Source organism: Oncorhynchus nerka, linkage group LG25 (assembly GCF_034236695.1).
Source record: "Oncorhynchus nerka isolate Pitt River linkage group LG25, Oner_Uvic_2.0, whole genome shotgun sequence".
Lineage (NCBI taxonomy): Eukaryota > Metazoa > Chordata > Actinopteri > Salmoniformes > Salmonidae > Oncorhynchus > Oncorhynchus nerka.
The window spans coordinates 11,207,167-11,223,893 of NC_088420.1; the positions used below are offsets into that span (position 1 = coordinate 11,207,167).

General features: G+C 42.0%; 1 protein-coding gene across 4 annotated transcripts in view; it reads left to right on the plus strand.

The window, feature by feature from the left end:
* Window positions 1-16,727, plus strand: part of LOC115109037 (guanine nucleotide-binding protein subunit beta-4) — a 48,047-nt gene that overhangs the window by 22,619 nt on the left and 8,701 nt on the right. For 2 of the 4 annotated variants that reach the window (XM_065009553.1, XM_065009552.1), the window contains exons 2-7: window positions 10,431-10,556; window positions 10,809-10,847; window positions 12,877-12,983; window positions 15,003-15,066; window positions 16,177-16,339; window positions 16,581-16,647. In XM_065009553.1, coding sequence (XP_064865625.1) covers window positions 10,500-10,556; window positions 10,809-10,847; window positions 12,877-12,983; window positions 15,003-15,066; window positions 16,177-16,339; window positions 16,581-16,647 — 497 coding nt within the window. In that variant the 5' untranslated portion in view covers window positions 10,431-10,499. The remainder of the gene's footprint in view (window positions 1-10,430; window positions 10,557-10,808; window positions 10,848-12,876; window positions 12,984-15,002; window positions 15,067-16,176; window positions 16,340-16,580; window positions 16,648-16,727) is intronic. The other 2 variants (XM_065009555.1, XM_065009554.1) reach the window with 1 other exon arrangement.

Here is a 16,727-nt window from a genome sequence, read left to right on the forward strand (position 1 = left end):
ACACCAGGCCATCCTCCAAAAGTCTTCGCCTCCCTGTGCTTGCAGATGCACTCACACCTGGCTGCTGCCATTCCTGAGCAAGCTCTGTACTGGTGGTGCCCCGATCCCGCAGCTGAATTAACTTTAGGAGATGGTCCTGGCGCTTGCTGGACTTTCTTGGGCGCCCTGAAGCCTTCTTCACAACAATTGAACCACTCTCCTTGAAGTTCTTGATGATCTGATAAATGGTTGATTTAGGTGCAATCTTACTGGCAGCAATATCCTTGCCTGTGAATTCCTTTTTGTGCAAAGCAATGATGACAGCACGTGTTTCCTTGCAGGTAACCCTGGTTGACAGAGGAAGAACAATGATTCCAAGTACCACCCTCCTTTTGAAGCTTCCAGTCTGTTATTCAAACTCAATCAGCATGACAGAGTGATCTCCAGCCTTGTCCGTGTCAACACTCACACCTGTGTTAACGAGAGAATCACTGACATGATGTCAGCTTGGTCCTTTTGTGGCAGGGCTGAAATGGAGTGGAAATGTTTTTTGGGGATTCAGTAAATTTGTATGGCAAAGAGGGACTTTGCAATTAATTGCAATTCATCTGATCACTTTTCATAACATTCTGGAGTAAATGAAAATTGCCATCATACAAACTGAGGCAGTAGACTTTGTGAAAATTAATATTTGTGTCATTCTCAACTTTTGGCCAGGACTGTACACTGTATTTCTGATCAATTTGATGTTATTTAATGGACAAAAAATGTGCTTTGCTTTCAAAAACAAGGACATTTCTAATTGACCCCAAACTTTTGAACAGTAGTTGTATTATATATAATTATAAATCTATTTTTTTTTAGGGGGGGGGGGGGGCTATTTGAATGGTTATTACAGGAACTGCGGTCATTTGGCTGGCCAATAACTGTCATCCAAAATTCCATGACCGTCACAGCCCTAGATAATACTAAACCATGATAATCCTTAGGATTAAGTTACAGTCAAGTCTAACATTGTGACCTACTCAGGAGAGGTGAAGTTAGTGGCCTTGTGACCGTAAGAGGGTTTGGGTGAGACACACAGACCGTGCTCCCAATAGAGCTCTTTTCAAGTGATGCGCGCACTTCCCGACATCGAAGGTTCTCTAGCAGGATAGCTGATGTCGGGACCTTGACAAACTGAACAGTGAGTGTGTGATGATCATGAAAACACGCAAGACTGATGGCTATAGCTATTAGCAAGTCTATTATTCGTCTGGCTTTATCTAGCTCTATTTGTGATATTTTCTCGCCTCACTGGCTTGCTAGGTAATCAATCCTCTGAAGTTGTAGACGATAACCATCTGATCACATGTTTCTTAATGAGGATCAGACCTTTTTTTTCCAGGTTTCCCCCAAAATGACATACCCAAATCTAACTGCCTGTAGCTCACGAGCTGAAGCAAAATATGCATATTTTTGATACTATTTGAAAGGAAACACTTTCAAGTTTGTGGAAATGTGAAATTAATATAGGAGAATATAACACATTAGATCTGGTAAAAGATAATACAGAGAGAGAACCAACCGTTCTTTTGTATTTATTTTTTTGTACCATCTTTTAAATATAAGAGCAAGGCCATAATGTATTATTCTAGCCCAGGCCGAATTTAGGTTTTGGCCAGTAGATGGCAGCAGTGTTTTTCTTTTATATATATATATATATATATATTTTTTTAAAACATTTTATTTAACTAGGCATGTCAGTTAAGAACAAATTCTTATTTTCAATGACTGCCTAGTGGGTTAACTGCCTGTTAAGGGGCAGAACGACAGGTTTGTACCTTGTCAGGTCGGGGATTTGATCTTGCAACCTTCCGTTTACTAGTCCAAAGCTCTAACCACTAGGCTACCCTGCCTAGTGGTTAGATTAACAGGAATGTAAGCTTTTTGTCCGTATCAGATATGTCTTGTCCTGGGAAATGTTCTTGTTACTTTCAACGCTAATTGCATTAGCCTACATTAGCTCAACCATCACGAGGGGGACCAAAAACGGCCATAAAAAATACAGTTTGCAACTGCACATGGGGACAAAGATCGTACTTTTTGGAGAAATGTCCTCTGGTCTGATGAAACAAAACTAGAACTGTTTGGCCATAATGACCATCATTATGTTTGGAGGAAAAAGGGGGATGCTTGCAAGCCGAAGAACACCATCCCAACTGTGAAGCACGAGAGTTGCAGCATCATGTTTTGAGGGTGCTTTGCTGCAGGGGGGACCGGTGCACTTCACAAAATAGATGGCATCATAAGGCAGGAACATTATGTGGATATATTGAAGCAACATCTCAAGACATCAGTCAGGAAGTTAAAGCTTGGTCCCAAATGGGTCTTCCAAATGGACAATGACCCCAAGCATACTTCCAAAGTTGTGGCAAAATGGCTTAAGGACAACAAGGTCATGGTATTGGAGTGGCCATCACAAAGCCCTGACCTCAATCCTATAGAACATTTGTTGGCAGAACTGAAAAAACGTGTGCGAGCAAAGAGGCCTACGAACCTGACTGAGTTACACCAGCTCTGTCAGGAGGAATGGGCCAAAATTCACCCAACTTATTGTGGAAGGCAACCCGAAACGTTTGTCCCAAGTTAAACAATTTAAAGGCAATTCTACCAAATACTAATTGAGTGTATTGTAAACTTCTGACCCACTGGGAATGTGATGAAAGAAATAAAAGCTGAAATCAATCATTCTCTCTACTATTATTCTGCCATTTCATAATTCTTAAAATAAAGTGGTGGTCCAAACTGACCTAAGACGGGGAATTGTTACTAGGATTAAATGTCAGGAATTGGCAAAACGTGAGTTTAAATGTACTTGGCTAAGCTGTATGTAAACTTCCGACTTCAACTGTAAGTGAAGCCTAGAAGTTGAATCGAGGCCTGGAAGCCAAAGCTACATGTGATATTACAACAGAAGGTGCTTTGAGGACATCTAGTTGAATTTCCAGTGACTGTAACCCAGCAGACGTGTGTGTGTGTGTGTGTGTGTGTGTGTGTGTGTGAGAGGCATTCTTTTGTGGGTGTATTGTGTTGTGTGTGTGCATGCACATGTTTGTTTATTTCACATGTTGAATTGGGAATGCATTTATGCATGTGTGTGTCAGCGTTGGTTACAATAGTGCTGAAGTGGGCAGGTGGTGGCTGTTGTAGAGCCTTCCTTCCATGGCCAGACTTAGGGCCTGCATACTGAGGTGGTGCCAAGCACTTAACAATAGGGAGCAAGTGCAGAACTCCACATTGTCATCACCGTCTCTGTGCCATTCACTGGGCCTCTCATTTAGGGCTGGGTGATATGGCCAAAACATCATATGATGTTTTTTATTATTATTAAAACATTTAAAAATTGTATTTTTACCCCTTTTTTCATGATATCCAATTGGTAGTTAGTCTTGTCCCATCGCTGCAACTCCCGTACAGACTCGGGAGAGGTGAAGGTCAAGAGCCATGCATTCTCTGAAACACAACCCCACCAAGCTGCCTGGTTCTTGACACACTGCTCGCTTAACCCGGAAGCCAGCCGCACCGGGATCGAACCCGGATCTGTAGTGACGCCCCTAGCACTGCGATGCAGTGCCTTAGAGCCCTGCGCCACTTGTGAGGCCTCATTATTTGAAATGTTTACAGTATTTGACGGTATTTTTATGTTTTGAATAATGAAAGTAAAAAATTTGCTTCATGAGTAGTGCAAGACCCTAGGGTGCAACGCATGCAGTCGTGGACAAAAATATTTACACCCTTGTACTTTTTTCAAATAATGCATCATTTTGTCTAGAAAATTGTTGAAATTAAAACATATTTTGGTATCTACATATGTATGTCTTTAGTGTGCAGTTGAACAAAACAAAAACAATCTGAATAATTTACTAAAAGAAATCCTAAAATGGCCTGGACAATATTATTGGCACCTTCTAGAAGTAGTTTTAGAAATAATGAGATTTCAAGCAGGTGATTCTCATTCACTTTGGAATTGAACCCACCTATGGGGAGTTGAAGGTGCCTGCAATTTAACAATCACATATTCAACCAGTTTGAGTAGAGAAATAGACTAATTTTCCTGTTTTGTGTCACTGTGTACCGCAATGAGCATGGACAAAATAAAGAAAAACAGAAAATGATCTGAGGAGGTCAGACACAAGATTGTAGCCAAACATGGACAATCTCAAGGCTACAAGTCCATCTCCAGAGACCTTGATGTTCCTGTTTCCACCGTACGTAATGTTATCAAGACGTTTAAGGCCCGTGCCACTGTATCCAACCTCACTGGATGTGGCTGCAAGAGAACTTGATGGAAGATTGCAGCAAAGGATTGTTTGAATGGTGGAGAAAGCACCTCGGTCAACTGCCACACAGATTCAAGCTGACCTTCAGACACAAGTTACGACATTGTCTACTCGCACCATCCGTCGCCAACTCAATGAAAGGGGGTTATATGGTAGGAGACCCAGGAGGACCCCACTACTGAGAGAAAGACATAAGAAAGCCCGACTGCAATTTGTCAAAACACAACTGAACATGCCAAAATTCCTTCTGGGAGAATGTCCTGTGGACAGAATGAGACCAAATTAGAGCGTTTTGGTAAAGCACACCATCTCTGTGTTTACAGGAAACTAAATGAAGCTTTCAAAGAAAAGAACACCTTCCCTACAGTCTAACATGGAGAAGGTTCAGTGATGTTTTGGGGTTGCTTTGCTGCTTCTGGCACTGGGTGCCTTGAACTTGTGCATGGCATCAGGAAATCAGAAGAATACCAAGGTATTTTGGAGCGCAGTGTCAGAAAGCTGGGTCTCCATCGAAGGTCATGGGTCTTCCAGCAGGACAATGACCACAAACACACTTCAAAAAGAGCCCAGGAATGGTTCAAGACAAAACTCTGGACTGTTCTGAAGTGGCCAGCAATGAGTCCAGATGTAAATCCCATTGAAAACTTGTGGAGAGATCTGGAAATAGCAGTTAGGAGAAGGCACCCTTCTAATCTGGGAGAACTGGAGCAGTTTGACCAAGAGGAGTGGGTCCAAACTGCCAGTACAGAGGTGCAGGAAGCTCATCGATGGTTATAGGAAGTAGAGGTCGACCGATTAATCGGAATGGCTGTTTAATTAGGGTCGATTTCAAGTTTTCATAACAATCGGAAATCGGTATTTTTGGACACCGATTTGGCCGATTTATAAATAAATAAATATATATATATATATTAATCGGTATCGGCTTTTTTGGTCCTCCAATAATCGGTATCGGTGTTGAAAAATCATAATCGGTCGAGCTCTAATAGGAAGCACTTGATTGCAGTTGTTTTTTTACCAAAGGCTATGCCTTTATGTTAAGTTTAGGGTGTCAATAATTTTGTCAGTGCCATTGTCTGTTTATTTTATGATTTAAATGTATATATTAAGTTCTGGATCATAAACAACGGTTCTGTAATATTAACAGTGAAATAAAGAATTGTGGAGACCAAATACTTTGTTCAATTTCAACTTATTTTTTAGGGAAAATTTAGTTACTCTAAAAAAAGTGCAAGGGTGCCAATAATTTTGGCCACGACTGTACATTCTAAGTGATTTCAACGGGTCTTTCTCCATTCTGATTGTTTCCTACTGTTCAAATAAGCTTCAATCAAAAATAATTGTATACATTTTCATCAATTTCTTTATTACCTGCATTCATTTGAGATCATTTCCTTACTGCCATGTAGGGCTGCAAGATATGGGCAAAAAATCTAGGGCTTATTTTTAACCAAATGTTGCATTTGTGATTTGACTTCTGATTTTGATCAAAACACTTGGGTGAACTGTTGGAATCATGGAAACATAATGATTTTTGTCACTTGTGCTCGCTCTCCGGCTTCTAGGTCCCCAGGCTGCTTATTATGTAGAGAACAGGTGCGTGTAACCATCGTTACGCGCACCTGCGTGTCGTCAGTCTCACCTGGACTCCATCACTTCCCTGATTACCTTCCCTATATATGTCACTCCTTTTGGTTCCTTCCCCAGGCATCATTGTTTCTGTTTCATGTCTGTGCATTGTTCGTGTTTCTTGTTCTATGGTTCGTTTTGTTTATTGATTAAATCACTCACTCCCTGAACTTGCTTCCCGACTATCAGCGCACTCGTTACAATTATTCTAATTCTATAGTTCGAAGATAATAGTGGGATAATAGTGGGCATATTTGAAATGACAACGAATGAAAAATGCCAGGGAGGAGTTATTGTGACAGGGTAGGAACCAAGGTGTTGGTCAGTGTTTCCTAGGGGGACTCTATCATCTTTGGCTACATTAAATATGTTCTCTTAGGTACTTCATGTAGCTAACATATTCATGCTTCACCTATTCCTCTTTGATTTAGAATTCACTGTTGCACAAACAACCTACTGATTTAGGCCTACCCCATCACTGGTATCAGGCTGTATAGTTAGCTATGTTTGCTCTGACGCAGTACATTTATTAGCTAGCTACCTAGCGATTAGCATTAGCACCTAACACGATTTAGCCGCAACTTGCTAAGAAAAGACAAACTAGCTGTTCGCAGATGTAAGAAACACGAACTAAGTGTAATTATAGAACGCTTGTGGATTTATATTAAGAAGCAAAGTGGAAACCGCATCCTAGTCATCAACATTGTTGCAGACTGAACCCAAGTGTCTTGTAGTCGAGCGACAACAAATGCGCTTGTTGCGTGACGGGGCAGGGCTAGGTCTGTGGGCAGGGCTAGGTCTGTGGGCAGGGCTAGGTCTGTGGGCAGGGCTAGGTCTGTGGGCAGGGCTAGGTCTGTGGGCAGGGCTAGGTCTGTGTGGAAAGTGGCATCTAGAGAGCTAGAGGAGAGAGATGACTAGTAGTGGAGAAAACTACACACGGCGTATCACATTTAACAAACCAAACATTCAAATAACTTTTATAGAAGGTAAAAACCCAAACCGGTCCGTGCATCAATACCGGTATATAGTAAAAGACGGTATACCGCCCAGCCCTACTCCCAGTCCACCACCACCACTGAATATGGGTTATTAGAATCAGAGAGAGCCTCATCAATGGGAAAGGCAAAGGGGATACCTAATCAGTTGCACAACAATGCATTCAACCGAAATGTCTTCCACATATTATCCTGGATCAGAGGGGTACGGGGGAACTGCCTTAATCGCCATCGGCCCCCGAGAAGCAGTTGTTGAGGGTTAACGCCTTGTTCGAGAAATGTGTCATTTGAGTAGATTACAAAAGTAGAGTAAACATTCCAGATTGAACCTTTTTAGGGCATACTTTTGAAGTCTGTTCCATTTTTGAGGATTTAATTAATTATTTTGCATTTCACAGGCGCAAATATGTTTAATTAAGCATATGTGCATAATGTTATGCTTAATGGTTCAAATGGAATGAGCTTATATGTTGGCCAGTGAGACATGTAAGCTACTTTTTAGTGTAAGGCAGCAGCAAGTCACTGGTAAGCTGACGTCAAAGGCTCTGCAGGGGGCTTGCTTCAGCATGTGTCATGACGGAAACAGCATTCCCAGACAGAAGTGTTGCTTTCTCCGCTGTCTTACCTTTGTCAGTGCGCTTCCTATATGATGCAGACATATTTTTTAAATGTCTTCTGCAGTGGAAATAGAATGGCAAACAGTCTTCAATAGAGCCTTGAGTAGAATAGTTTTGGAATAAGCAGGTTGTACGTACAGTGGCATTCAAGTGAATATACAGTATGTGTTTATTAAAATATATATATATATATATATATATCAAACACCAGTCCGGACACCTGCTGAAGCAAGGCCCCTGGATAGCCTTTACGTGTGTGTGTGTGTGTGTGTGTGTACACTGCTCAAAAAATAAAGGGAACACTAAAATAACACATCCTAGATCTGAATGAATGAAATATTCTCATTAAATACTTTTTTCTTCGCATAGTTGAATGTGCCGACAACAAAATCACACAAAAATTATCAATGGAAATCAAATTTATCGACCCATGGAGGTCTGGATTTGGAGTCACACTCAAAATTAAAGTGGAAAACCACACTACAGGCTGATCCAACTTTGATGTAATGTCCTTAAAACAAGTCAAAATGAGGCTCAGTAGTGTGTGTGGCCTCCACGTGCCTGTATGACCTCCCTACAACGCCTGGGCATGCTCCTGATGAGGTGGCGGATGGTCTCCTGAGGGATCTCCTCCCAGACCTGGACTAAAGCATCCGCCAACTCCTGGACAGTCTGTGGTGCAATGTGGCGTTGGTGGATGGAGCGAGACATGATGTCCCAGATGTGCTCAATTGGATTCAGGTCTGGGGAACGGGCGGGCCAGTCCATAGCATCAATGCCTTCCTCTTGCAGGAACTGCTGACACACTCCAGCCACATGAGGTCTAGCATTGTCTTGCATTAGGAGGAACCCAGGGCCAACCGCACCAGCATATGGTCTCACAAGGGGTCTGAGGATCTCATCTCGGTACCTAATGGCAGTCAGGCTACCCCAAAGAAATGCCACCCCACACCATGACTGACCCACCGCCAAACTGGTCATGCTGGAGGGTGTTGCAGGCAGCAGAACGTTCTCCACGGCGTCTCTAGACTCTGTCACGTCTGTCACATGTGCTCAGTGTGAAGCTGCTTCCATCTGTGAAGAGCACAGGGCGCCAGTTGCGAATTTGCCAATCTTGGTGTTCTCTGGCAAATGCCAAACGTCCTGCACGGTGTTGGGCTGTAAGCACAACCCCACCTGTGGACGTCGGGCCCTCATACCACCCTCATGGAGTCTGTTTCTGACCGTTTGAGCAGACACATGCACATTTGTGGCCTGTTGGAGGTCATTTTGCAGGGCTCTGGCAGTGCTCCTCCTGCTCCTCCTTGCACAAAGGCGGAGGTAGCGGTCCTGCTGCTGGGTTGTTGCCCTCCTGTATACGGCCTCCTCCACGTCTCCTGATGTACTGGCCTCTCCTGGTAGTGCCTCCATGCTCTGGACACTACGCTGACAGACACAGCAAACCTTCTTGCCACAGCTCGCATTGATGTGCCCTCCTGGCTGAGCTGCACTACCTGAGCCACTTGTGTGGGTTGTAGACTCCGTCTCGTGCTTCCACTAGAGTGAAAGCACCGCCAGCATTCAAAAGTGACCAAAACAACAGCCATGAAGCATAGGAACTGAGAAGTGGTCTGTGGTCACCACCTGCAGAACCAATCCTTTATTGGGGGTGTCTTGCTAATTGCCTATAATTTCCACCTGTTGTCTATTCCATTTGCACAATAGCATGTGAAATGTATTGTCAATCAGTGTTGCTTCCTAAGTCGACAGTTTGATTTCACAGAAGTGTGATTGACTTGGAGTTACATTGTGTTGTTTAAGTGTTCCCTTTATTTTTTTGAGCAGTGTATGTGTATATATATATATATATGGTACACAGTACCAGTCAAAAGTTTGGACACACCTTTTCATTCCAGGGTTTTTCTTTATTTGTACTATTTTCTACATTGTAGAATAATTATTTTCTACATTGTAGAATAATAGTAAAGACATCAACACTAGGAAATAACACATATGAAATCATGTAGTTACCAAAAAAGTGTTAAACAAATCCAAATCTATTTTATATTTGAGATTTTTCAAAGTAGCCACCCTTTGCCTTGATGACAGCTTTGCACATTATCTCACAAATGTTATTTATTTTCCAATGTGGAACAAATCAATTCCCTAGCAGACTAATTGGTAAATCATCTAAATGGAACTTAAACACTAATTCAGGGTTGCGTCGCACCACATCTGCATTGCTTGCTGTTTAGGGGTTTTAGGCTGTGTTTCTGTACAGCACTTTGTGACATCGGCTGATGTAAAAAAGGGCTTTATAAATACATTTGATTTGATTCTGGATAGAATGCTGCAAAAATGAAAGGGGCCTGGTGCTCCAAACATTTCTGAAGAGTGCTCTGTGACCCACATTCAGGCTCCCCTAGGTAAAGGAAGTGGACACACACACACACACACACACACACACACACACACACACACACACACACACACAGCCTAGTGTTATAGTACAGTAACACCCTTCATTTGCACATCAAATCATATTCAAACAATCAATGGCCGGGCATGGAGCTAAAGCAGCACAGTGCAAAACACCAGGCCTGATTGAGTGGAAAAGGTTAGAGTCTATGACCTTTTGAACCAGACTGGAGGGGATTGAAGACCCGGGCCTCCCCTAGTAGTGCCTGTATCTGGGTACAGGCTGCCTGTATCTGGGTACAGGCTGCCTGTGTCTGGGTACAGGCTGCCTGTGTCTGGGTACAGGCTGCCTGTGTCTGGGTACAGGCTGCCTGTGTCTGGGTACAGGCTATTGCCCCTCCACTCAGGCCAAAGCAGCCCCATCCACAGGATGTCCATGTTTATTCCAGCCTAGGGAAGTGCTCCTCTGAAAGTTTGTCTGTGTTTTGCAGGTATCAACTCGTCTGTGTGTTTTTTTTTTTTAACAAACCCAGTATTCCTGAACACATCACAGAGGGACAATGAGTGAGCTGGAACAGTTACGGCAGGAAGCAGAGCAACTACGCAATCAAATCCGGGTATGGGGTGTGTCTGTGTGTCTGTCTGTCTGTCTGTTGAATCGAGAACTCTAAACCGTAAAGATATTTGCAGAATAATGTTTCAGATAAGCATTCGATGCCATTCCTTGGCATCTATCTATCAGCCATTCAAATCATATTATACTGATACTGGAACTGCTGTCTGATATACTCTGTTTCCTTAGCACCTTATATGTTAGAACCTTTCAGTCTCTCAAAACCCTGAACTTTGCCATGTTTTTTTTTTTACAGGATGCTAGGAAAGCCTGTAGTGACTCCACTCTTTCACAGGTAAAGGATTACACATTTACTTACAGTTTAAGTCGGAAGTTTACATACACTTAGGTTGGAGTCATTAAAAACTTGTTTCTTTCAACCACTCCACAAATTTCTTGCTAACAAACTATAGTTTTGGCAAGTCGGTTAGGGCATTTACTTTGTGCATGACACAAGTAATTTTTCCAACAATTTTTTACAGACAGATTATTTCACTTATAATTCACTGTATCACAATTCCAGTGGGTCAGAAGTTCACATACACACACTTGACTGTGCCTTTAAACAGCTTGGAAAATTCCAGAAGCTAATTGACATCATTTGTCAATTGGAGGTGTACCTGTGGATGTATTTCAAGGCCTACCTTCAAACTCAGTGCCTCTTTGCTTGACATCATGGGAAAATCAAAAGAAATCAGCCAAGACCTCAGAAGAAAAATTGTAGACCTCCACAAGTCTGGTTCATCCTTGGGAGCATATTCCAAACACCTGAAGGTACCACATTCATCTGTACAAACAATAGTATGGAAGTATAAACACCATGGGATCACTTACCCGTCTCCTAGAGATGAACGCACTTTAGTGCGAAAAGTGCAAATCAATCCCAGAACAACAACAAAGGACCTTGTGAAGATGCTGGAGGAAATAGGTACAAAAGTATCTATATCCACAGTAAAACGAGTCCTATATCGACATAACCCGAAAGGCCGCACAGCAAGGAAGAAGCCACTGTTCCCAAACCGCCATAAAAAAGCCAGACTACGGTTTGCAACTGCACATGGGGACAAAGATTGTACTTTTTGGAGAAATGTCCTCTGGTCTGATGAAACAAAACTAGAACTGTTTGGCCATAATGACCATCATTATGTTTGGAGGAAAAAGGGTGAGGCTTGCAAGCCGAAGAACACCATCCCAACCGTGAAGCACGAGGGGTGGCAGCATCATGTTGTGGGGGTGCTTTGCTGCAGAAGGGACTGGTGCACTTCACAAAATAGATGGCATCATGAGGTAGGAAAATTATGTGGATATATTGAAGCAACATCTCAAGACATCAGTCAGGAAGTTAAAGCTTGGTCGCAAATGGGTCTTCCAAATGGACATGACCCCAAGCATACTTCCAAAGTTGTGGCAAAATGGCTTAAGGACAACAAAGTCATGGTATTGGAGTGGTCATCACAAAGCCCTGACCTCAATCCCATAGAAAATTTGTTGGCAGAACTGAAAAAGTATGTGCGGGCAAAGAGACCTACAAATCTGACTCAGTTACACCAGCTCTGTCACGGGGAATGGGCCAAAATTCACCCAAATTATTGTGGGAAGCTTGTGGATCGCTACCTGAAAAGTTTGACCCAAGTTAAACAATTTAAAGGCAATGCTACCAAATACTAATTGAGTGTATGTAAACATCTGACCCACAGGGAATGTGATGAAAGAAATAAAAGCTGAAATAAATCCTTCTCTCTAATATTATTCTGATATTTCACGTTCTTAAAATTAAGTGTTGATCCTAACTGACCTAAGACAGGGAATTGTTACTCGGATTAAATGTCAGGAATTGTGAAAAACTGAGTTTAAATGTATTTGGTTAAGGTGTATGTAAACATCCGACTTCAACTGTACATAGAAATAAGTGCATGTTACAACTTGGATCAAGCTATCTTGTGTGCTTGTTAAAGCCAAACATTTACCTCCATCTACATATACATGACCTGTTGGTATCCTTCCAATCGCAACCAGTAAGCAGGCTTTCAGGATAAGGAAGTACATTGTTACGCTTGAATTTGAGCCTCTTTTGACCATCTGAAATCCCAGGGTGTTTCTAGTCTTACCATGTAGACCCTGTATCCGTTTTGATTGAATATTAACCACTAAGCTAAGACTCAAATAGCTATGAAACAAACATAGCTGTGAAGCAAATGGCGTAGCTATTAGGCTATGAAATAACATTGACATATTTGGATTGAACTCCAGACTAGCCTGAAGTTTATGAAAGGCTGTGGTGTATTATGCTGATGATGTTTCCTTTGGGCCTGGTGTCTTGGCAGATCACAGCTGGTCTGGACTCAGTGGGCCGGATACAGATGAGGACGCGGCGTACTCTCAGGGGCCACCTCGCCAAGATCTATGCAATGCACTGGGGCACCGACTCCAGGTCTGGCAATGCTACTTCTGATACTATAGTACTACTATACGTCAACTACTACAATACTACTACTACTACTACAATATTTCTACTACTACTCTTCTACTACTACTACTACTACCATATTTATAGTACTACTACTATTACTACCACTACAATACTTGTACTACTACAATACTTCTACTACTACAACAACAATACGTCTACTACTATAATAATTATACTACTACTACAGTACTTCTACTACTACTATACTTCTACTACTACCGATACCATAGTACTACTGCACTACTTAGACTATACTACTACAACCGATACCATAGTACTACTACACTACTTAGACTATACTACTACAATACTTATACTTTACTATTACTATACTACTACTATACTTGTACTACTACTATAGTTCTACTACTGCTATACTACTACTTCTATTCAGCTACTATACTTATATTGACATAATACTTCTACAATACTACTAAGCTTTTACTACTACTTATATAATACTACTATACTTCTACTACTACTATACTTCTACTACTATACATCTACTACTACTACACTAATAATATTCTACTATACTACTACTACTACTATTATTATACTTCTATTGACATAATCATTCTACTACTACAATACTTCTATTTATATAATACTTCTACTACTTCTACACTATTTATACTACTACAATACTTCTACTACTATACTTCTATTGATACTGATATTTTACCTCCCTTGACTCTAAATGTTTTTGTCCTTTTTATTTTTGCCTAAGTCCTATGAGGTAACTCTAATGAAAAGCACTATAGAAATGAAATGTATTATTATTAGTACTACTACTAGTTTGTACCACTACTGCTACTATACTACTAATATACTACTACCACTACGGCTGCTATACTACACCACTACTACTACTACCACCACTACTAAAACTCCATATTCTTAAGCACTGGCTGCTTGTGTCCTATGGGTTTCGGACAGAAAGTCAAAAGTTCCTTTTACTGTTACAACTGGATTGAATCCATAACTAGCTATGTGCTACTAGTTCAATACTACGCCACATGGAGCAGAGGCACATTTTTAACCAATCACTGTACTGTTGCCATGCGGACTAGTACAGTCGCATCGACTGATTTCAAATTGATACTCTGATTTGAAATGTGAGCCATTGGAGTACAGCTCCCAAATACATCCGATTTGTGCGTCTGCACTCTTGAGTGAACCACCTGGAGGACAAACAGCCTGTGTTTATTTTATATACAGTAGTTGACATTTTAGCAGCACAGCTCTCCCTTTATTGAGCGCTTGGCTCGCTACAGATGGGGGGGGGGGGACAGGACAACCCACTTCCTATCACTGAAGAGATGGAAACACAGACAGTGGGTGGCAGGGAAATGGGGGGGGGTAGGCGATCTCCCTCTCTTTCTGTCCCTAATTTTCTCTATCATTACCTCTCTATTCTTCCTCCCTCTGTCGCTCTATTGGTTTCCTTCCCCCGTCTCTCCACCTTCCCCGTCACTCTCACTCTCTTCCCCGTCACTCTCACTCTCTTTCTCTCACTCTCACTCTCTTTCTCTCACTCTCACTCTCTTTCTCTCACTCTCACTCTCTTTCTCTCACTCTCACTCTCTTTCTCTCACTCTCACTCTCTTTCTCTCACTCTCACTCTCTTTCTCTTCCTGTCTCCCCTCTCGACTGTAGCGCCTTTTTAGATAACTGGGGCAATTAATATTACATGAAATGGCTCATCCAAAGTGGTCGCTATCCTGGAAGGCTCGTACAGCGATCCTGGCATGTGGGGTGTCCCACCAGAGTGGGGGGGAGGGGGGGGAAGTAGAGGTCTCCAGAGTCACACCGTATTTAAACTGCTTTGGAAGCAGAAGGTTTTCTGGCTACATTAGTTATGCATGCATTAGGTGTCCTCTAACTAGCTCCATTGCTTTTTTTTTTTTTGTATGCCAGTGTGATGTGATGACAGGTCAAACCCTTCAATATAATGAAACCATACTCTTTGTCGTCTAGGTTACTTGTAAGCGCCTCCCAAGATGGCAAATTAATCATTTGGGACAGTTACACAACTAACAAGGTAAGACTTACATTATACTGCACCTGTGTGACCTCTCTCAAATAGTGAGGTGTTATACTGCACCTGCGTAACCTCTCTCAAATAGTGAGGTGTTATACTGCACCTGTGTAACCTCTCAAATAGTGAGGTGTTATACTGCACCTGTGTAACCTCTCTCAAATAGTGAGGTGTTATACTGCACCTGTGTAACCTCTCTCAAATAGTGAGGTGTTATACGGCACCTGTGTAACCTCTCAAATAGTGAGGTGTTATACTGCACCTGTGTAACCTCTCTCAAATAGTGAGGTGTTATACGGCACCTGTGTAACCTCTCAAATAGTGAGGTGTTATACTGCACCTGTGTAACCTCTCTCAAATAGTGAGGTGTTATACTGCACCTGTGTAACCTCTCTCAAATAGTGAGGTGTTATACTGCACCTGTGTAACCTCTCAAATAGTGAGGTGTTATACTGCACCTGTGTAACCTCTCTCAAATAGTGAGGTGTTATACTGCACCTGTGTAACCTCTCTCAAATAGTGAGGTGTTATACGGCACCTGTGTAACCTCTCTCAAATAGTGAGGTGTTATACTGCACCTGTGTAACCTCTCTCAAATAGTGAGATGTTAAACTGCACCTGCGTAAATTCCCTCTCACAAATAACATCAAAGACAAACGGACACCAGTAAAATACCTCACGCTGTAGGAAACATTGCTATCCTCGTTGTCCTTGGTTCTTTTCTGCATACTGTCTTACATTCTACTCCTGAGTGATTAAGTTAAGCATGGTTGGGTTCAACTCAATTTCCAATTAGGTCATATCAGGAAGTAAATTCACCCTGACTTAAATAAAGTTTAAATAAAAAAGTGAATTTGTTTGAAAGAATTGCCTCCTTATTTTCTATATTTTCTAGGATATTTCTATTCCCGAATTTGAATGTGAATTCACTTCAGGATGGATCCTAACATAAGATCTGAACGCATAACTAGAACTTGGACTTTGGATGCCACAATACAGGTTATGTGTGCAGAGCTCAAGTTAGGATTTGGTCCTTTCTGAATGGACAGAATTTTCTGTTGTACAGCCCTGGTGCTAACAAGCGTTAAACAATAATGTGTGTGTGTTCCGTAGATGCATGCCATCCCGCTGCGCTCCTCCTGGGTGATGACCTGTGCCTACGCGCCCTCTGGGAACTACGTGGCGTGCGGAGGCCTGGACAACATCTGTTCTATCTACAGCCTGAAGACCCGCGAGGGAAACGTGCGCGTCACCCGTGAGCTACCCGGACACACAGGTACACACTGGAGAAGGCTTTTTTTTAAAGAGGCGGAATACTGCCATTTTAGAGAGGAAATGGAACAATTTCAACTCATCAACGTCTTTGATTGGTTCAAGCCCAGTTTATCTTATACTAAGAATATTTCATTTTAAAAAGGATGCTCTGAGAACCGCTATGAAATGTAGCAGTAATGTGGTATTGATGTTAATACTGCGTATTTAGCCCGACATTGTTATTTTCAACCTCTATTTTACAGGCTATTTGTCTTGCTGTCGTTTCCTGGATGACAACCAGATTGTCACTAGTTCCGGGGACACAACCTGGTGAGTTTATTGATGTAGTGTGGGAGGAAGAACACAACTTGACTCTCTAGATCAGGGGTACTCAAGTACTATTCTAGAAG